We start from the raw sequence: 24,381 nt of genomic DNA, 5'->3' as shown, positions 1-24,381 counted from the left end.
CTAAACCATATATATTCATGTATGGGACAATATAATAAATCAAATGAAATATAGGGGGAGTCCCTGCTGGTCACCCCACCCCTCCTGTTTGAGAATTTGGAAAAGGTCGAGATCCCCACCCCCCAAACCTTATATACTCATGTATGGGACTATATAACAAATCAAATGAAATATAGGGGAGTCCCTGGGCGTCACCCCACCCCTCCTGTATGAAAACTTGGAATCGGTCGAGATCCCCACCCCTAAACGGTATATACTCATGTATGGGACTTTATAACAAATCAAATGAAATATATGGGGAGTCCCTAGGGGTCACCCTACCCCTCCTGTATGAGAACTTGTCGAGATCCCCACCCTTAAACCATATATAGGCCTGGTTGAGTTCTCAGGGCCACTCTACCCCTTCCTGTTTGAGAATTTGAAAAGTCGAGAATCCCACCCTTAAACCATATATATTCATGTATGGGACAATATAACAAATCATATGAAATATACACAACGTAACCGTAGACACAAATATTATTGTTACGTTTATATTAACTCAGATCCTACATGTCCTAACTCAACCTATCATTCTGGCAATTATTGTCCCAGCGTAAAAATAACTTTTTTGTTATTGTTACATTTTCAACGTAATCATACCCAGTGCCTATAAAAAAAATTGCATTATCATATGATCATAATGCATATATAAACTCTTTTTAGCCACTGAATTTACATTTTAGTAAAACCAAACTTTTTTGGAATAGTTCCCCAAATAAGTAACTATCCTTCAAATGAATTATTATTTTTTAAGTATTGAACACTATTTCAAAAGTTTTTTTTTCACCTGCACACTGATTTCATGAAAACTTCCAAAAACGTAATACGAGTCTGTATATATAATGTTGACCTATCCAAAAATTTTCATATTTTATTAATGTTTTCTTAAAAACAGTAGAAGTTAGGGTAAAAGTGTAAATTGCAGAAATGATCAACAGCACAAACAGAAACTATGGTAGTATTCATGTACAATTAAAGGTCCTCTATAGCAGACTTTCAATTTTTCACCAGATGAGAGATTTGGGCCCAGGTCAGCCTCTCTTTAAGTATTATAATTAAGATATATCCAAAATACTACTACATTTAAGAAATATTTAACATTATTTATTAATGTGTTATCTCTTATCTTTCTTAATAGACACAGAAAACAAAAGTCAAACCAGAGCTTATTCCACAGATTGTAAAATTTCTGAAATCACTAGACTGTCCAGGACAGACCATTAACATAACAAAATATCTGCAGTTTAGGACATCATCAGAAATCAATCCAACTTTGTATGCCATGCAAAGGAAAGGTTACATCAAGAAAGTCTGTGATAAACCTGTGAGTTGGACAATTGGACACTCATCTCCTGCATTTATGGACACTGGAGAATCAGAATGGAGGGATGTGAAAGTAGAAACCTTCCAGGGGGATTTAACTAATACGACAGAAGAGCATTTAAAGCTCTTACGATTAGAAAGTTTTCAGTCATCTAGTAGTAGTGAACAGCCATCAAGTTTACAAAGTAATTTTTCAAATCCACCATCTTTGAAATTAGAACCTGTTGAAAATGAAAATTTAGTTAGTGATTTTTCTCAGCGGCACATTTTAGATATTGAAAGAACAGATATGGAGACTGCAGATTCTCTAAATAATGACTTAGATATTGTGTGTAGGGGAAATGAGACCCTTAAAACTGAAATGAAATATTCTGACGAGGATCTTGTATTGGAAGCATTGTCAAAATGTCCAACTCAGATGGGAAGAACATTTGTGATTAAAAACTCCTTAGAAATGACAGAGGAACAAGTTGAATCTTTATTGGAAAAAAGTGCAAAAAAAAGCTTAGTTAAATTTGATGGAAATATTTGGGTAATGACTCCTAATGGAGTTAAATATATAAAAGATAAACTTGGTATCAATATTGATGAAAATATGCACACAAATGTACAGAATAGTAGGCAGTCTCAGAATCAAAAAGTCATAACGTCTGGCCCGCCTCCATCACCAAGGCAACTACTACAAAATCCTATGCTGACAAGTGCAGGTCAGAATAATTTGGATTATAACACTCCAGGAGCAAATAATTCACAATCATCTTTACCATGTTTACCTCTGGCTCCAAGAATAGGACAGATACAGCAAATAAGGGGAGGTAACCCAGTTCCACTAATGCAAGTAGATACTAGTATACGTAATTCACCAATGATTAGAACACTGAATATGTCAGTTAGATTGCAGAACCCTCCGTCATCAAGACTTGTTCAACAACAAATTTCACCTTCAATAGTCAGACCAAGTTTACTAACACTGATGAAAAACAGTAATATAAATACTGCATTAAATAAAACACAAACAGAGGACTTCAAGTCTAATTTAAACTCTATGCCAAATTCAGTTGAAAGTATGGACCGAAGGCCTCAGTTTTCTAGTATGAAACCTGCTGGTCGAATACCTGTTGCAGAGAGATTGGCGCATCAAACTTCACCAACAATCAGTGGTTTTAAACCACCACCATCCCCAATGGCATTGGTTCAAAAAGAGAGGAATGCGAGTGGTATGGAGGAACCTAATTTAGTAGAAGATGCTGCAAAGGGCATCCAAGCTTTGATGCATAGGAGTGGACAGAACAACCAAACCAGTACATCTTATAAGGCAAACGGTAAGGTTTTAGGGGTCATGATAACAGTCAAGGCTCTAACCTAAATAAGTTACTAGAGAAAAATAACAAACATGTAGTTATTGTGGGCTAAAATATCAAAATACTGTAATAACATACGGGTATATATATGTATGTTACATGTTTCAAAGGGACAATATACAAACTTTAAAATTTTTTCACCAGTTCTATTGATATTATAATTTTCTTTATGTATAATAAACTTTGCAAAGATATAACAGTTCATAGTTTACCAATCATGCATAGTACACCTACTGTGAAAGTACTTTTATTCGTGGGGTACCAATTTTCGTGGTTTTCGTGGATGACTTTATCCACGAATTTAAGTGTCCAACGAAATAAAATAACCATTGTCTAAATCAAGACCTGGAAAGATCCCAATCGGTAGGTTTGACTACTGATATGACATGTATGATCTAGTCTAAGAGAAGATATTGAATAGCACCAACTCTGAGAATACTTTAATCATGTTAATAGCAGTCACAGAACTACAACCGCATGCAGGATTATACCCATTTAATCTTTAATAACCTAAAATGTACAACTTTTGTTTTTGATTAATGAAAGTCAGATTTCCGGTATTGATATGCTAGTATGATAAGGTGTTCATTTTATATCCTCATAGTTCTCGTACATATAAGAAATAAAAAAAATATGCTGGTCTTGATTTTGCTAAGAATTATTTGGCAATTCATAGCATTTGTTTATGTTACTGTTTTCTTTAGGTGACATGTTAATGGCCTAATTAACACCTTTGATGGTCTTTAATCTGTTGATCACTTTATCATGGGTTAATTAGTGTTATCACTACGATTTACACGGGTCAATGTTTACTTTGCAATTTCCTTCAATCTAGACTATTTGTAACCCTCATTTCTAAAGGTTTCAATTTTTCCATTTTTTTTTTTTTAGAAAACTAAAATCCACGAATTTAAAAACCCAGGAACATGTAATTATTGCTCAAACCACGAAAATTGATACCCACGAATTAAAGTACTTTCACAGTATGTTATTACAGAAAATATATTCCTGCAATAACCAAAGAGTGTTATTACAGCTTCTCTACAAATGTACATCTCTTTTAAGCCTTTGCTCAGCCATATATCAAAATGTATTTCAATTCATTGTAAGAAATGTTGATCAGAACTTGAAATGAGGCACTGTGCAAAATTTCAAATAATTCCCAAGTGTCTCATTTACTCTCATATAATTAATTACATGCCTGTAATAACTAAGCCTTGTTATTACAGCTTAATTTTCCCTTAAAGGCCTAGGCCTTGTCTCATTGATTTACTATGTTGATCAAAATTGTATCAATGGAATTTGAAAATTAGTTATCAAGGTAATATATAAAGCTACTGCGCAAAGTTTCAAGAATTCCCAAGTGCCAACAAACATGACAAAAGATGAAATATTTATGATATATTTAACTGATAACAAACATATGTTACTACAGAATAAGGAAAAAAGAACAGACAACTCATGAAAGTATCTGTAATAACACATGCATGGTATTTTTCTCTGATAACTTATTTAAGTTACACCCTTGACTGGATAAGGTTAAAGGTCATTTCCTCTGTTGTTTAAATACCGTAAAGCGGGTTCTTTTCACACGTGTAAAATTTCTTGATTTTCATTGAATAAGGTATACAAAATATTTTGGCAGTATTGATTTTTCGTGGATTCAAAACGTTTATCAATACCTAGATGCATGTGCACTTTTGAATTGGCGGTATTTATTTTGGCGGTTTTGTTCTATCCTTGAAAATTAACATCCTGCAAAAATAACCTGTTAATGGCTTTCTTTTCATTGGAAAGTTGATATAAAACCATGAATTGCATTATTAAATGATGTTACACGTAATTATTACCTGATTATATTAAGTACCAAGTTCAGGCCTTGATCTAAATAAATATAAGTCAATAGGATCAAAAAGAAAAGTAACAAAAATACTAAAATGGCAAAGCATTGCCGATTTAATACAGCATACAAGATGTCTTCTCAGTATTTCATACGCATGATACTATAGAATAAAGTACATACATGTAGTGCAAACAGTACTTAACAAGTGATTTATAAATTTCTTACTTCATCAATTATTCAGTTTAAAATAACTGCTTTGATTTTTAAAAGTTCATCATATACATGATATATGAAGAATAATTTGGAAATTTTTTATTTCAGATTCATCTCAAAAGATTATTTTGCCAACACCAGAAAAAAGATTAATATCCCAGCAACCTCTGGAGTTAGATCAAGTAACCCTTACAGGGAATACCCAATCTCATCAACCAATGTCCAATCAGGGACGACCTCTACCATTTCAATCATTACCTGTAACAGGTAGGCCCCAGATGGCACCACCCCCTGGTCCGCTAAGCCTGGATCTGACCTCAGAAAGTTTTGCTGCTTTGAATAAAAATCCTGTGAGTGCATTGATGGAATATGCTCAATCTAGGCATAGTGTTGCTAGAATAGAAGTCATGTGTCAAAAGGGTCCATCTCATAAACCTAGGTTTGTTTTTTACACTATTTATAGTTAAAATATATCTGATTTAATAATGATAGCTTGAAGGTACAATATATACAGCAAAGTATTTCATCCTTGACTCTTTGATATAGTGAGTCATTTTGTAAAAAACATTTAACCTTTAATTACCCAAATTGTTTGTTCATACAGTACCTGGCCAAAAGTATTCGTCCCCTTCATTTTTTTGCTATCTATTCATACAATGTATAAAAACACATTTTTTCAAAAAATTGTTTTGAGGGCATTTATGGTTGGATTTTGATCAACAAGGTCTTAAAAGACGTAGAATTGCCTAAAGTATGTTTGTTTATTTGGTTATAGTTTTGTCCTCAGGTGTTTTTGTTTTCTCTTAATATAAACACATACACTAAATTTTTGTATTAGATTTAATTTGGTTGAATATATAGCGCATTTCTGAACAGAAAAAAATATTTTGTGTTTATCTTGTGAAAAAGTAAAAATGATCCACAAAACAATATATAACCAAATAAACAAATAAACCTGTGACAATTCTGCTTTTATTGGTACCAAGTTGCTTAAAATGAGACCAAAAATGACCCCTAAATATTTTTTTGAAAAAAGTAGTTTTATATACAATATATAGGAAAAAATCTCAAGTGACGAATACTTTTAGCCACAATCTGTATGTCAATGTTTGTTAATGATTTTAGGTTTTAACAAAAGGAGTAGGTCCAGTAAGACCCCTTTTTGGCCCCAAAATATAGCAGTTTTACAAAATTGTTAAAATGTAAACTTTTAGTTATTTATTGGACAGTAGAATGCTTCTGCTACATAAATATGGGCTATTTTTGACAATACAATGCACATATATCGGGTACTAGCACCATTAAGTCGTGCTAAATTACTGAAATCTTCACAATTCTAGCATTTTAGTTAAATTTTAGACAGTTTTCGTGTGAAACGAAAGTGGCCGCATTCGTGTTCGTCCTTAACATTGAAATGTAAGTTGTATTTTATGATAATACATAACATATATAAAGGTTGAGGATGAACACGGATGCGGCCACCTTCATTTTTGACAAAAATCATCTGAAAAGTGACATTTTTCGGCATATTTGGTAGATTTTTCATATTTGAGCTAGAATCGGGTTGTTTTTATGCCCCACCTACCATAGTAGAGGGGCATTATGTTTTCTGGTCTGTGCGTCCGTTCGTCCGTCCGTACGTTCGTCTGTTCGTTCGTTCGTTCGTTCGTTCGTCCGTTTGTCCGTCTGTCCCGCTTCAGGTTAAAGTTTTTGGTCGAGGTAGTTTTTGATGAAGTTGAAGTCCAATCGACTTCAAACTTGGTACACATGTTCCCAATGATATGATCTTTCTACTTTTAATGCCAAATTAGAGATTTTACCCTGAACATAGAAAATGATAGTGCGAGTGGAGCATTCGTGTACTGAGGACACATTCTTGTTAATGACTAAATCAGTTAAAATCTTTCAAATAAATTAATTGATTCAAATGAAATAGACACTTAAGTGTTTAAAAAGTGGTCAAAATCTTTCGTAAGATGAACCTGAAATTTGAGGCCAAAATCGGTCCTTACCGGACCTACTCCTTTATGTTATGAACAGACCATTTGCATGTTTTTGTATGAAGCTCGTTTATTTTCATTTAAATGTGAAATGAAATTCTTAATAAACATCAAGATGTATACAACAATCTGCATTGCATTAACAAGCTTCTATCTTTTAACAAAGAAAAGTTTACCTTAATCAACCAAATGGATACCCACTGAAAAAACTGAATCCACATTAGTTTATGTTTTTTTACATTAAAAAATATCATTCATGTTTTCACAGATTTTTGATGGCTGCCTATGTTGGTGATAAAATGTTAGCTACAGTTGAATGTATGAATAAGAAAGATGGAAGGAAGGAGGTTGCTGATAAAGCTATGAGGATACTGATTGCTTCTGGGGAGTACAATGTTAATACTGCTGTAAGTTATCAAAGGTTGACATAAAACCATGTTGTTGATTAGTGTTATTTATAATACATAAATAAACGTGTATGGCAACCTTGCCACCAGGACTTCAGGTATCTTGAAATATCAATATATCATTGCAATGGGGATAGATGAAGAACAAATGAAAAACAAAATATGACCTTCTTCATGCACATGGTACACTTTTCAAGGCAATACATTTAAAGCATTTATAAAAAAAAAAGTCTGCTTACATATTGAAAAATAAACTCACATGAGAACACTGCTATAGCCAACATTGCTTTCTTCTAAGAAAAAAATGTCTTCCTTGTTTTGTTTTAGTGTCCTTATCATTAGGCTAGGTGGTCATTTTTGAATTTCCTGTTTAATCAAATCAAAAATCAGTATTTGCTGCCGCAGTACAAAGACTAATAATCATTAGTATTGTTTTACTGCCAAATCTGCATTTTACATACACTTTGTGTAATATGGTAAATTACTAACACATTCTGAATACTGATGATATTTTCACATTAAAATGTTCCAATATAAAAAAGAAGATGTGATATGATTGCCAATAAGACAACTCTCCACAAGAGACCAAAATGACACAGAAATTAACAACTATAGGTCACTGTATGGCCTTCAACAATGAGCAAAGACCATACCACATTGTAAGCTATAAAAGGCCCCAAAATGACAATATAAAACAATTCAAACGAGAAAACTAACAGCCCGACCAGTCTGCTTTTTGATGAAGGGGCAAGAGTCCAATTGTTAAAAAACTTTTTAGATCTGTACAATTTTAAAGGAACTAAAAAAAAAATTATTTTCAGTCTTCGACAGTGTCCAAGATTGATCCTGCTAGTATGACACACTTTGACAAAATTGCTGCCTTGACTCATCAGAAATTCAATGCTTTAGTAGCTTCTATATCAGAAAACTTGGCAGGAAGAAAAGTTTTAGCTGGGCTTGTGATGAAGATGTCTGAAGCTGATATGGGAACTGTGATAGCTATTGGTTCAGGTCAGTATTGGTCTTTGAGACATTGCTACTTTTTTGCATAATAGTTATTGAAAAAATGGTCATTATCGTGATATATGGACTGCCCACAGGCATACTTGCCAACCTATGACAATGAGAAATCATGTCATGACATGTCAAAAATAGAAAAATAAACAATATGGCAGCCAAACAATTAATTCGAACTTATTTGTATTTATCGCCGAAAATAAGGAAAAAATCTGAGATATCACTAACGACCAAAAAATTAAAAGAACAAAAAAGCGTGTAATTGCATATAAAGGGGTGAAAAGCGTGTACACGCCATGTGACAAAATCCTCGCATGTAAACTATTGAAAAAGCGTGTATTACACATGAATATCATGTCACTTGGCAATTATGCCCACAGGACAGTGGTTATGACTGTCAAGGTCATTATCGCTATCACAGTTTATACCACTGTACTACAGCAGTGCATTTATCACAATAATAACCAGTTTTTCAGTTACTATTATGTTTATTTCATAGAGGAATCATGCTTTAAAAATTCTCATAAATTCAAATTGTTCAAAAACTCCAGTTATTGTACAATTTCTATAGGAAATAGTGAAGACCAGTCATAGTGATAACCATAAGTCACTGCCATCATTTAAGGGCATACGATACAGTTTTGAATCCGTATTTACAGTTTGATGAAAATTTCTATAAAGGCTATATTTTGCCTGATTAAATCAAATTTGTAATAAAAAAATATAGCTTCATGTGCTTTTTGAGTTAAATGAGGTCGAAATTTTGTATATTTGCTCAAAATTTGGATTTGTGACCGTATTTTTCCTTTCAAAAGAAAGACATAACTTTTTTGTTTTAAAAGATAAACACAAATTGTTTTTTGTTAAATAATTTGTAATTTTTGTATTTTATAAGTATCCTAAAAATTTTGGCATTTTTTATTCAGAAATAACTCATAATTTATCAAATGGTCATGAATTGAGAAAAAAAACACCATTTTTTGCTGTATATTTATCAAAATTTTAAAAAATACACTATTTACAGTTTTATAAAATTTTGTCCACATAATCTCCCTGCAAAATGAAACAAGATATCGTTTTTAAAAAATTGGGGTCCATGCACTCGTTTTCAAATTAAATCAGTTTGAATGATAAAAATCAGTCGAGAAATGCATCTTTTCACGATATGTCACAGTTTGACGTCGCGAAAATTACATTTTACGTTAGCAACGTCATTACCTCCCCTGTAACTGTATCGTTTGCCCTTAAATGCAATTTTTCAGTATATAAATACATACTAGTTTAGTTTTCTATAATTTTATAATTAACAAATCACGTTATTTTAAAAGGGCATCACTCTAAACACAGAAACAAAATTCCGTTAATGACAGGTTTTCTGATACTTTTTTTCTGTGAAAGACTGATGGAATTTTTTTTTTAAAGAGATGAGAATAAATCTTTGGTAAAAGAATTAAGCTTAGAATAAATATCAAAAAAGGAGATCAAAATTTTCAGTTGATGTCATTAACTTGATTTACAATTGCAGGAAATCGCTGTATCACTGGAAAAGAGCTAAGTTTAGAAGGCAATACTGTAAATGATTCACATGCTGAAATCATCACAAGAAGAGGATTTATCAGGTATTTATAAAATGTTGTTTGTTGTGAAATGTTTGATATCTGTCTGCATTAATTAATAAAGATCAAGTGAAGTAGAGTTCAAATGAGAGGTCATTTTATGTAATGTAACAGGACCTCATTGGCTGAGAGATCTAAAGTAGTAAATCTACTGTTTCACTTATCTGTCAGCACTGAGGTTTTGAGTTCAAACCCTGGATGTGGCAGTGACTCAAATCTTGATTGATGGGGACTTTCAGTTTTCCTGCTGAATGTTGTGGTGCAACCTCCAGTACTCAGGTTTCCACCATTAACAAAAACTGACTTCCAGGGAAAAAAACAAAAGCGCGGTAAGTGGTGTTTAACACCAATCAATCTATCAATCCACTAAAGATTCAAATGATATACCGGTATGATATACAGTTAACTTTAAACTTTTGTTGGGAATGGTCAAAGTAAACTTCCTTTTGAATTTTGAATATTTTCTAATTTGTCATACTAGGGTTATGGGACCTAAACCATAAGATTTTTAGCTCACCTGGCCTAAAAGGCCATGTGAGCTTTTCTCATCACTTGGCGTCCGTCGTCGTCGTCGTCGTCTGTCGTCGTTAACAATTTTTCAAACATCTTCTCCTCTGAAACTACTGAATGGATTTGAATGAAACTTAGCATGATTGTTCCTTAGATTATCCTGCACAAAGTGTGTGCTTCGATTTTTGATCCGTCAAAAAACATGGCCGCCGTTACTTAAAATAGAACATAGGGGTCAAATGCAGTTTTTGGCTTATATCTCAAAAACGAAAGCATTTAGAGCAAATCTGAAATGGGGGTAAAAATGTTCATTAGGTCAAGATCTATCAGCCCTGAAATTTTCAGATGAATCAAACAAACCATTGTTGGGTTGCCGCCACTTAATTGGTAATTTTAAGAAAATTTTGCAGTTTTTGGTCATTATCTTGAATATTATTATAGATAAAGATAAACTGTAAACAGCAAAAATGATCAGCAAAGTAAGATCTACAAATAAGTTAATAAGACCAAAATTGTCAATTGACCCCTTAAGGGGTTATTGTCCTTTAATGACAATTTTTCACAATTTGTTCATCATATTTGCTAACTTTAAAAAATCTTCTCCTCTAAAACTACTAAACCAAATTCAACCAAACTTCAACTGAATGATCAGTAGGGTGTATAAAATAAAGTTTGTGCTTTATTTTTTATTTCGTCAAAAAACATGGCCGTCATGGCTAAAAATAGAACACAGGGTAAAATGCAGTTTTTGGCTTATATCTCAAAAACTCCAGCATTTAGAGCAAATAAGACAAGAAGTTAAAGTATTTATTAGGTCAAGGTCTACCTGTCCTGAAATTTTCAGCTGAATTGGGTAACTGGTTTTTCAGGTATAATGCCCCTGAATTGATGATTTTAAAGAAATTTTGCAGTTTTTGGTTATTATCTTGAATATTATTATAGATACAGATAAACTGTTAATAGCAAAAATGTTCAGCAAAGTAAGATTTACAAATAAGTCAATTTGACCAAAATTGTCAATTGACCCCTTAAGGAGTTATTGCCCTTTAAAGACTTTTTTCACAATTTGTTCATCATGTTGACTTACTTTGAAAAATCTTCTCCTTTGAAATTGCTGTATCAATTTCAGCCAAACTTAGGCTAAATGAGTTTCAGAGTATCTAGTATAAATTTTATATTTCATTTCCTTGTATGTCAGAAACATAGCTCCTATGGCTAAAATAGAACATAGGAGAAAATGATTTTTTTTTTGCTTTTGAAGAAAATAGGACGATTCAAAGAACATTTAAATAAATTGAAAAGCCAAAATAATCATTGATGAGAGATTTAACCAAAAAAATTAAGGTGAGCGATTCAGGCTCTTGAGAGCCTCTTGTTTCATATAACACCCACTCATTTGTGTGCGCTAGGATCAAATTACTCCAGTATTGTTTCTTGAGCTGGTAGAAGTAAGCTTCCTTTAAATTTTGATTTGTTTATTGTAACTTGACATGGGTACAAATGCAGAACTGTCAAAAGCAAACACTGCTGATCAGAATTTAATTGACCTCCCTTCCCATTGTTAAAGTTTTCTATACCATAATTTTTCTGCAGTTAATCTGCATTATGCGAGCACCCTAGATTTGTGGTCTACCCAATAAATGCTGAAATACTTGCCATTGTTATTATCTAGCTGGCTACTATGTTATATATAACTAATTGAACACTTTTTTAATACTTTTAATTTTGGATTACAAAAAATATGACTAGAAAAACCTTAAATGATCGTTGAATCACCCAAAACTTTTGAAGTTGCACATAGGAAGTAGTGCTCATTAGGAATTCTTATGTAGTTTATTATCGCCTGTGCTTTAGTCTAAGATGTCAAAAAACAATTGTACGAAATATTTAATCGCCGAAAATCTTTTAAGACAAGTAGTTTAGATTTCCCAAATGGCAAAAGTCGTAGGAATATTGTTTGTCGTCAATACGTAGTACAACTACGTCAGTAGTCTATTATATAATAAGTTCAACTGTTCATGCTGTTGGCGGCAATTTCCAATTAGAAGACGAAATTCGTATCTTTTCAATTTGGAGGCAGTGGTTCAAATTAGCGGTGGTCCGAGGTCCGTGACCACAGGCACTTGTTTCTATCCATACGAAGGTCGACTATCCATATAAAATTGAAAACCAAAAGATATATGTAAAAGAAAGAAAAAGCAGAAAATATTTAACAGAAACTCAAAATTACTTATGTGACAGCTGGGAACAGTATAACTAACAATATATATGTTCCTGGCATAGGCGGATCCAGGGGGGGGGGGCCTTTCGTGGGAAAAATTTGTTTGATTATATAGGGAATCACTGAAGCATGACTGGAGAGGCCCCCCCCCCTTAGGTCAGTCAGAGGACCCCCCCTTAGGAAAAATTCTGGATCTGCCACTGACCAGGCTGGTCACAGTATAAATTTTCTTTATCAGTGATAAATGTTGATAATGCATGTAAGATGCTTTTAAAGTGTAAACATATTACTGCAATTTTGAAGGGCTATTTTTTTTCTCAATTTTGAAGGGTCAATTAAAGTAGCTGGAAGATTCTTACTTTATTTTCACAAATAACTACCTGAATGTAGGCAAATCATATGATATATAGGTGGCGTCCTTTGGGCCCCTGTACCCCCTCCTGTTTGATAACTTTGAAACGGATGAGATCCCCACCTCTCAACCATATACATTCATGTATGGGACTATATATATAACTAATCAAATGAATTATAAGGGGAGTCCATGGGGTGACCCACCCCTCCCCCCTCTTGTTTGGGAACTTACGAAACGGTCGAGATCCCCACCTCTAAACAATATATATTCATGTATGGGTCAATATAACTAATTAAATGAAATATAGGGGGAGTCCCCCTACCCCTCCTGTTTGAGAACTTGGAAACCGATGAGATCCCCACCCCTAAACCATATATATTCATCTATGGGACAATATAACAAATCAAATGAAATATAGGGTAAGTCCCTGGGGTCATCCTATTTCCTCCTGTTTGAGAACTTGAAAACCCTCGAGATCCCCACCCCTAAACCATATATATTCATGTATGGAACAATATAACAAATCAAATGAAATAAAGGGGAAGTCCCTGGGGTCACCCTACCCCTTCCTGTTTGAGAACTTGAAAACCCTTGAGATCCCCATCCCTAAACCATATATATTCATGTATGGGACAATATAACAAATCATTTACATTTACTATGGGCAGGTCAGTCAGACCTCACCTTTGATCCTTGTAGTAGTGAACATTTGTCTGATTTGTGTCGCATAACTATTGTACTATAGAACACATACTCAGTTTTCTTTACAGGGAAACAAGTCCATTCATACTATTACATGTTCGTACTAAGTCAACACGTACTACTAACAGTCAACTAAAACCAACGTTAACTACCAACTAGAACAACTACAATCATTGCGAACTTGTACCACTGCAGACTCACCATAAAAAATATACATTTATATATTCATTGCTATTGAAACCTTGATAACATATAAATTATTTGCCTTAATAATTAATTCATTAGATAAACATAAATGTACAATATATGAATGTTTAATGCCACATCAGAGGCGGATTTAGAGGGTTTTTCAGTGGGCCCCCCCCCCCCTTTTCCATTTTTGAGAAAAAATTTGGTTAATTATATAGGGAATCACTGAAGCATGACTGGAGCAGGTCCCTGTTAGGCAGGCAGTGGGACCCACTTATAAAAATTTCTGGACCCGCCACTGCACATAATTACTTTTGCCTGGTTTTTGGTTAACTGCCTTCAGCGCTTACAGCGCTTTGATTAGAAGAATGTAATCAATCTGTTATCATTGTTGTCTTACTTATTAAATGGATTGATTGGTTTTTAACACCACTCTCTGCACTTTTGGCTAGAACATGGTGGTCAGTTTTTATAGTTGCACAGTTTTCTTTTTTTAAGTACACAGAGAGAACCACAACCTTTACATGCTTTAGTAGGGAAACTGACAATCCTAATAAATCAATTAAGATTTGAAATGAGTGCACCTGTCAAATGCAGGGTTCAAACTTATAACCTCAGTTTTCACAGGCTGGTGATGCAGTAGTTGGAATACTTAGACCTCCCTGCCACAAAGGCCCCCTTATGACATAGAAATCTGATACAACATTATTGTACTTATCTATTTGCAGGTTCTTGTATAGAAGATTGATGTCATTTCAGCCTGGTGTTAATGATGAGATATTGGAACCTTCATCATCAGGAAAGTTAAAGGTTAAAGATGGGATAACTTTCCACTTGTATATATCTACAGCGCCATGTGGAGATGGAGCTTTATTCTCACCCAGGTAAGGTCAAGAAGTCATGTTGCTCATTAAGATTGTCAGAGATAAAAGAATATATGAACAGTTTTATCAAATATAAAAATGAAGATGTGGTATGGTATGGTTGCCAAATTGCCCAATGAGACAACTCTCCACAAGCGACTAAAGCGGGATCCCTACCCAACTGATCAGATGGTTACAAATAGAAATACATCTAACAAAAGCACGGAGTGGACGCGACTGGGTACTTGTACACACAAACAACAAAAAGACATAAGTACAAATCTGAGAGTACTCGTAGTTACTGACAGCTAGTTCCAATTAAATAACAACTAATATAAAAAATCATGCATCTAAGACTAAATTGTCAATCAGTACACATACAACCTCCAATGGAGTTAGTGTAAAGACGTTCTTAATATGACCTTCTCAATATATTTTGTGGAAAGGAGTGTCAAATTTGCAGTGTGAATATTTGTTATTTTTTGGTTAGAATGTCTACACATAATTCGTATGTATATAAAAATAAGGAGATGCGGTATGATTGCCCATGAAACAACTATCCACCAGAATTAAAATGTAGTGGATGTAAGCAATTATAGGCAACTGTACAGTTTTAAACAATGAGATACACACGTACTCTATAGTTCAGTATAAAAGGCTCAGACATGAAAAATACGAAACAGTTCAATTGAGAAAAACTTACAGTATAATTTATAACAAATCGATTTACCAAAAAACAAATTTGAATGACATGAACCAATCAAGGCTTCCAAAACGGTCATATATTCCAGTCATGACCGAAACTTTCATAAAAAGTCCGGCTGCTCTCAGCCTCAAATGGTCAAATAGAATTGGTTTGCCACTTTTTGTTATTCAAGGCATTTTTCATAAAACGGTCATTTCAATTTTGACCAACTATCGATCATTAAAAATGTCCGTTTGGGGCTTTGGACATGTCCGCTTGGGCATACTATTTCACAAAGATATTTCGGTCATAATTGGGTTTATTACAACAGATGCAGCAAATTTAAGATTCTTTTGAAGTGTCTCAGTTAGTCTTATTCTCTGGATACATAAATGTACGGCTTGGTCTTTAGCTTGTGTACATCAATAAAAAGTAGAAAAAAACATGTTTTCTTTTATTTAAATCACAACAAGCTGTCAAACAATTATCCCTTCAATAAGTTATATTGAAGCCATAAATCATTCACTGATTACAGGTTTGTTACCTTTGATGAGGTGTCCTTAGCTTGTCTTTATCAATAGAACTAATGATGCATAACAATGTACATAAAGGTGATCAGGTAACGAGGTCAAATATGTAAGCGTGTATGGAACAACATCCTATTTAATTACGCTTTATAGATATTATTTTAAATGAGCATTCAGTTTAACAAAGTTTCCTGATATTTAAAAGTTATTCTTCAAATAAGTATATTTATAAAAGAATAAGTATGATATCAGATATATATTATTTATTTGACACTGTACATCGTGTTAAATACTGGGGTACTATAAAGGGGAAAATTAATTGAAATATATAGTAAAAACACCAAGAAAAGCTTCGCTTGTGTATACCAAGCTGACTTGTCCAATGAATAAGAGGGGCGTTCTCTATTCTTGTTTTCATATTAAAAAAATGTTTTTACAATTGAAATCATAAAGAATAATATTTATTAAATTATCTACCAACTGATTATGTTTTTATTTATTCCTTATTTTCTAAATCGGGTTTGGAAATTGTACAACGAAAAATGTTATCACTGTTCAGTACAAGGTTTAAACAATATCCTTCATTGGGCCTCCTCAATGTTATCTATAAATACCGCATCAGTTGTAAAGGTCACATGGTCAGGTAATCAATACACAAAAAGAAAAGTATCACGTGTATCAAGCTGTACTACAATTAAAGCCAGTTGTCATCAACAGTTTAAAATAATATGGCCTTAATTAACAAGTTAACAAGTGTAGAGTACTCACAGAGAGAAGATAGATTATTTAAACACAAACGAAAACATGAGAAAAGTCAGGTACTGAAGCTGACTGATTCAATGATGGCTCCCGATACACAGAAAAATGACACAATACCGAGGATAATATTTTATTTATTTTTAGAATGAAGACAACAAAACAGTTATAAATAATTTTATTGCATATAACACTTCTAATTACTTAGACACATATATCTTATGCATCCTCTCAGTTACATTTAAGTATCCAGCTGATCATTGACCGTCAAAAATATTTCTTTGTTAAATGTCCGGCTGTCGTCAGGAAATTTTGGAAGCCTTGGAACCAATGACAACCACTGAACTACAGGCTCCTGGCTAGGGACAGGCACATATAGAATGTTACAGGTTAAACATGTTTGAAGGTGCCAACCCTCATCTTATTAATCAGTTGAAAAGGGCTTAGCTCATCAGATGAGTACAAAACAGAAAAACCTATAACAAATACACAGACATCAAGGACATGGTGGAGTGTTTATATATCCCTTTAGAAAAAAATATGAAGTACAAATCTAAGAGAGAACTTGCAGAACAAGTGGGAAGGAAAATTGTCCCTTTTGTCGTAAATTTTTGTGTAGATTTTTTTCTTGTAAAACTGAAATATCTCAATCTAGGTAAGGGATGTAATTGCTGTTTATATTTGATTCCCTTTGGGTAAATGTTTATTCTTTTGATTTTACCACATGATGGGCATCCTTTTTCTTATTTTGTTTTTTTTCTTTACAAACTACAAACTATGATCAGATAAATTTCATATAAATAAAATCTACTAATGATAATGCATATGTGTCTCAAAAACAATTACTGTAAAACTTATTTTTTGGGATACTTTATTGCGCGATTTACCCTTTCTAGTCTACTTTGTGGCTATTTAATTTTGTGAATTTCTAATTTATTTGATGTAGTTTGATAAGGAAAGATTTGAGTTTTATATTTTCAGGAAGATTTATATTTGTGTTATTTTTCTTCTCACGAAAGTCAGTAAAATAAAACTCTCTCAAAAGTCACCAAAATAAATCTTTCGCGACAATAAGATCTCATTTAAAAATACTATATTTAATATATTTGATGTTAATGATAACATTTTTTTTTAAACAGGGATGCTGAATCTAACAACACTCCATTACAATCTCTAAATGATAAATCTCATCAGCCAACATTTGCCAACCAAGTCCAGGGTGTACTTAGGACAAAAATGGAAGGAGGTATGACTTATTGAAAAAACACATTATTCACCCTTTTTATTGCTAAAGAATTGTTTGATAAGTTTGTATCAAATTTGAACACATTTTAAGTTATATTGATGGTGTCAATGAGCAAAATAGCGTAATTCAAAGAATTTCATTGTGGATTTTTTTTAAGTCATTTTTCAATATGCACTGTTAAAGTCAGAATTTCTTTCCCATAGCCTCAATGTAAAAAAAAAATTGTAAAATAAAAAAAGTTTCCTACCTACCTACCCTATCAAAGAATGATGTAATAGGAAACACACGTATTAACAGATAGTTAAGATTTATTAGGTTTTAAGTTAAAGGAGAACAAATTTTGAAATATTTTAGGAGAAGGCACAATACCAGTGGATGAAGATTTTGTGGCACAGACATTTGATGGGATACTACGTGGGGAGAGATTAAGAACTATGTCATGCTCAGATAAACTCTGTCGCTGGAATGTTTTAGGAATGCAAGGGGCATTACTCAGTCATTTCATAGATCCTATATATCTGAGCTCTTTAACCCTAGGTAGGTTATATAAATGTGTGATGTGGAATGAAAGAATTATTTGAGATGCAATTAACCAAATGGTCACTTGATAGGCTATTCAGATAACCAGATATTTTTACATTAAATAAATTTGAAATGGTTTTGTGCAGGAGAAAATTATGCAATTAATTGGAGATGACTGTTAAGGATCAATTTTTAACTATTATCTATAATCTTAGCATCACTTTCTCTGGTAGAAACATTATTTAGGACAACAATATCTTTCTGCACACATGCCTGCAAAAAACATCTTCAAGCAAAGATTACTTCATAATTAAGTAATTGATATGATTTTTTTCTTAACAAATGCAGGATTCCTATATGATCATGGCCATTTATCAAGAGCAATGTGTTGTCGTGTAGACAGAGATGAACCAAAAGTAGAAACTTTGTTACCAGGTGGTTATAGGCTGAACCATCCTTGGTTAGGAAGAATCACAGCATGTGAACCATCTAGGGAGACGCAGAAAACAAAAGCTTTAAGCGTAAACTGGAATTTCTATGACGACAGACCAGAAGTGACAGATGGCACAGAAGGAAGATGTTATACTGGGTATACATAGATTAAAAAGTAAAATCACAAAAATACTGAACTTAGAGGAAAATCAATTCGGAAAGTCAATAATCACATGGCAAAATCAAATAACAAAATGCATCAAAAACGATTGGACAAGAACTGTCATATTCCTGACTTGGTACAGGCATTTTCAAATGTAGTAAATGGTGGATTAAACCTGGTTTTATAGCGCTAACCCTCTCACTTTGATGACAGTCTCATCAAATTCCGTTATATTTACATTGATGTGTTAACTAAACTAAAACTACATTGAAACCAGTTTTAAGAGACCACTGAAGGGAGAGCAAAAAATGTGTCTCATAAGAGTCTTTTAATACAGTTTCAATCTATAATAGTTACATTACATTACATGTATGTTCCATTATAATATGTTATTTTGATTGGCTAACAACAATCTCGTGTCATTTTGAAATTAACTGTTATTTCAAAATAAACTGTAACATTCATGATGTTAGTTTCCACGATAAAATGCACTTGTAAATAAAAGAAAAACTTGATAGAAATCGTGTTTTTATGATCCTAGCCAAAAAAAGTAATTAGAAGTATTGAATTGTTTTAGTAATTTCATAGGGTAAAAGCACTTAATGTGTGCACATTGATAGAATGAAACGCTGAATACAAAAGGTAATTCAATCAACACATTTACATCACAAGAAATATACAAAAAGAAGCTTTCAATTCTTAATGAAACACAAGCAGATCTAGGGGAACCTTAAATAAAGGTTTTATAACACAGGTTTTTGCTTACTACAGATTGTCTCTTAAAAAGGTTTGCCTGTATTGCATTGTTTTGAACATTGAGCTTACTACAGATTGTCTCTTGAAAAGGTTTGACTGTATTGCATTGTTTTGAACATTGAGCAACACCTAAAAACATATGAATTATCAAGCAACAGTCAACTGTATTTGTAATAGAGTATTTGTATAGATATCATCTGTCCTTGACCTCACTTTAGTAGATCCTTGATTATTATCAAGATTCCATGATAACTCTAATAACCACTTCATTTAAAATACTTCAATCATAATTAGTAAAACAAAATGTGCACCCTTATTTGGAATCTCATGGATTTTAACCGCTCTGGTAATCTTACCACATCCTTTTTATTTGTGTTAGACAATGAGTAAATTACTCTAGCAGGTTTTCATTTATAATGCATTCTATGAATATCAGAGTATGGAAGGGATGTCAAAAAAATATATTTCACAAAGTCATAATATCTATATAGTCATTTTTTGTTTTTGTATTGTAGAATAGAGAAAGGGAGTATGTTCTCCAGATGTACAAAGAGGAATTTCTACGATGCTTTCAAACATGTTTGTCAGAAGTTTGGTCGTCAGGATCTTTTACAAGCTGATAGCTATTACAAAGCCAAACAAATGGCTATAGACTTCCAGCAAGCCAAACAAGTGATGCTGAAGAAATTCAAGGACCAGAAGATGCGAGTGTGGGTCTCTAAGCCAACTGAAGAGGAAATGTTCAATTAGCTTAGTCGGCTCATCAATTTGCTTGTTCTTAATATACAATGTCTTTTGACACTAAAAACAAGAGTTATTTTCAGTGATGTAGTTTTTATTATTGTCTTTAGAGACTACTATAATCTGGGTATTACATAGGAAACAAGTTTCTAAGCAGAAGCAGAATATGTACAAAGGTTTCTGGTGAGCACATCATAGTCATGTCTTTAAATATCTATCTTTTTGGGAGGAACTCATTCCAGGGGTTAAGTGGTAAATGGTTATACAATGTGTTTGAAGCTATAATTTCCTTTGTCTATCACTTAACTGTTAGATGAACACACTCTTAAAGCCAAAAATATCTTGCAAGCTCAATTAAATTGCACATTATTACCATCATCTTAATGAAGTTAGTTTACTTAAAGTTTGTCTTATAAAGTTTATGCCTTGTTTAGAAGGTCTGTTACCTTTAAGTTGCAACTAAACCATTATCTTGCTATATATAGATTTAAGAATATGTCATTTCACTGGTCAAACCACCTCATGGCAAATATGATATTGAAATTTCTTAGTAAGTTCCAATTTTTCTCAAATTTTTAAAGTATGATGTGTGTCTACTGACCCAAAATTAAAAAAGCTCCGTCCTGCAAGGGGGAGTTTGCCAAAGACCTGCTTTTGCTTAGAAACTAATTAATCATGTTATTTTTGACAAAGAAACATCTGCTAATTACTTCTGATTAATAAAAAAAACACCCTTAGTTGGCATACATGTAACATTCAATACATTTACAATTTACAAATACACAGTCAACATCAAATGATGAATACGAACTTAACTTGAAAATTTGAAACTGATATTATAGACTCAAAGACATGAAGTCACTCATTTGTACATGTAATTGCAATAAGATTTCATAATAAACAGTAGAATTATTGTCTTTAAAATGAAATATAGATAAATGAATTCTTTTTTTGCATCCTTTTAAAACCTGATAATAATGTATGCATAAGCCGTAACTGATGAAGTAATTTCAAGTCAGATTTTTCTCTGTTAAACATAACAAGATTAAAGTAAATTAATTAATGTGGTGTTTTTATTTTAGCATAAATCGTAAGAATATCTGTCATGTAAGAATAATGCAATCTTATAAATTCAGATTTAAGATCAAATGTTACATTTTTATCATTTTAAAAAAATTACTGGTTTAGAATTGACATTTGAAAAAAAAAATCACATTAATTTTAAATTTACGATGGTTTAGTGCACTAAATCCCTAAGAATATTGAACTGATGAGTATATAATGTTGCTGATAATATCATGCAATATCATATACCAGTCAATGTTCCCAGAACTAGTGTAAAATATGACCTCTCAAGTACAAAATGTATACATATGTTGTGATTATTGCTTTTCATTCATTGTTATTACGTAGACTTTTTTGTATGGATCATTCTCATCATATTCATTGTTGATTTTATTTTCTAAACTATATCAATTTTTTTTTTTGTGCTAATTTAAGGATTATAATCTGTAGAGTTCCACTGAGAAAATCATTTTTTGTTATTTCTTGCAAGCCAAAGATTCATGCAGCAATTAAGTATCAGTAACCTCTGTTGTGTGTAAAATGTAGAAGCCACGAGAGAAATATAAAGATTCTCAATAACCAAAAGATAAAACAGTGATTATCAACAAAAAATGTACAATTTTGTTCTATTGTCTGTTAATTTTCATTGTTTTTAAAACTTTATTGAAATCAGATAATAACAACAACAAAAATCCAAAATAAATTACTTTGTATGTTGTCTCTAAAATTAAGTTAAGTAAATGTAGATTTAATCATGAGTCATGCTAAATATGTTGAAGAACAAAATACAGCTGCTTTTTGTTGTTTGTTAAATGGATATTGTTTCAGGACATCTGTCCCTCATAAATCAGTATCTGGTGTTTTCATCATTAGCTGTTGGCAAGCTGCATTACTGTGAAAGTGAAATCTTATATCCAATTAATAAGTTATACAAGTTTTTTTCTCAATTCTTTTTTTATATATAAAAGTTTGTTTATAAAACCTGAAATTTTAAACCCATTATTTTATTATTAATTTAAAAATCTCAAAAAAACACAATTTAGAATATAGTATTGAGAATAGATAAGCATTTCTGTTTAAAGATTTGAAACAAATCAAATTTTGCATTTAAAGACATGTTATAAAAGAGGGACAAAAGATACCAGAGGGACAGTCAAACTCATAAATCGAAAATAAACTGACAATGCCATGGCTAAAAATGAAAAAGAAAAACAGACAAACAATAGTACACCTGACACAACATAGAAAACTAAAGAATAAGCAACATGAACCCCACCAAAAACTAGGGGTGATCACAGGTGCTCTGGAAGGGTAAGCAGATCCTGCTCCACATGTGGCACCCGTCGTGTTGCTTATGTGATAACAAATCCGGTAAATAGTCTAATTCGGTTTATAAATCTCATCTAGATAAAGATAATTGTATTAATAAATTTGTTTTTGTTGCACTTCAGTGTTTCTGTTGTTATTTTTTTTTCTCTTATAGTTGATGTGTTTCCCTCAGTTTTAACTTGTAACCTCTTGTTTTCTCTCTATAGGTTTATGACTTTTGAACACCAGTACCAATTTTGCCTTTCTTTATCTACATAAAACATACCTTGCAGTAATCATTGGTTTAAAAGGTATATATATCTTTAACTGTTATAAGAAATCTAATACAAATGTATGTTGATTTCCAAAAAGCAATAAAGACTAATTATATTTCATCTAATCCAACTTGAAATTCATAAATGAAAGTACATGTAGTTCAATAAAAAAAAATATTAATATTTGTTGAATCATTTTGATTGAAATCACCTGTGTGTATGGTTGTTTATTATGGGGTATAACATTCATTTTAATATTGAAGTCTCTCATATATTCAGAAAGCATAGTTTAATGGTTATTGAAGAATAATTAAATACTTGTTCTGTTGTTTAAGTTTCTAAGTTATTATTGTAATAAAAAGTCTGCTATTATAATTAAAATTTTGCAACAAATCAGCTTTTACATATCTGTATATTTGGTCCCTAATTGGAGATATAGTTGTTAATCTCATCTCCTCATATTACTTTACTAAAACATCTTACAGTAATGATAAAGCCTATTTTAATGCCTTAAGGAGGAGATATATACTTTAATCTATGTAAATAAGAATATGTGGTATGAGTGCCAATGCAACAACTCTCATCCAAGATGCAAGGTATAAAAAGTTTTAACAATTATAGGTGACAGTACGGCCCTCAACACAAAGCCTTGGCTCACACCAAACACTAAGTTATATAAGACCCCAAAACGACTAGTGTAAAACAATTCAAACAGGAAAACCAATAGTCAAATCAATATACACAAGAGTGCACACACTGAAATGTTTCCCTTCTTTACTGACCATTGATTTATGTTGATAGTTAAGTTTTACTACAAGTATCGCATAAATTTAACATGATCCAAGAAAATGCGGTCAAGGTCGGATTAACAAATAAGTAATACATGTTCTTCTTACAATCATTCAATACACCCCTTATATTGTTGAGCTAATGCTTATAGTTTCTAAGAAACATACTAAACCAAGATAACTAAACATTGACCAATGAACCATGAAAATGAGGTCAAGATCAGATGAACGATGCCAGAAAGATTTGTCTACCTTACTATCAATCTGTGCATTTAATATAGTTGACCTTTTTCTCACAGTATCTAAGAAACAAACTTAACCATGAAAACTTAACATTGACCAATGAACCATGAAAATGAGATCAATGTCAGATGATACCTACCTGATAGACATATACACCATACAATCTTGTACAACAAATAGTTGACCTATTGCTTATATAACATGTGAGACTG

The 24,381-nt window shown here is 32.4% G+C and overlaps 1 protein-coding gene across 1 annotated transcript; it reads left to right on the top strand.

The window, feature by feature from the left end:
* Positions 1-1,186: 1,186 nt before the first annotated feature.
* LOC143083148 (uncharacterized) lies at positions 1,187-23,534 on the top strand. Its single transcript, XM_076259385.1, has 10 exons — positions 1,187-2,687; positions 4,891-5,221; positions 7,051-7,189; positions 8,011-8,200; positions 9,732-9,825; positions 14,528-14,683; positions 17,770-17,876; positions 18,231-18,413; positions 18,747-18,987; positions 20,265-23,534. Exons 1-10 carry the CDS (start codon positions 1,325-1,327, stop codon positions 20,497-20,499), a joined length of 3,039 nt encoding a protein of 1,012 aa, XP_076115500.1. The 5' UTR covers positions 1,187-1,324; the 3' UTR covers positions 20,500-23,534.
* The last annotated feature ends 847 nt before the right edge of the window (positions 23,535-24,381 follow it).

This window comes from Mytilus galloprovincialis, chromosome 7 (assembly GCF_965363235.1).
Source record: "Mytilus galloprovincialis chromosome 7, xbMytGall1.hap1.1, whole genome shotgun sequence".
NCBI lineage: Eukaryota > Metazoa > Mollusca > Bivalvia > Mytilida > Mytilidae > Mytilus > Mytilus galloprovincialis.
Note: the sequence above shows the minus strand (reverse complement) of the source record. Positions and strands in the feature narration are given on the sequence as shown.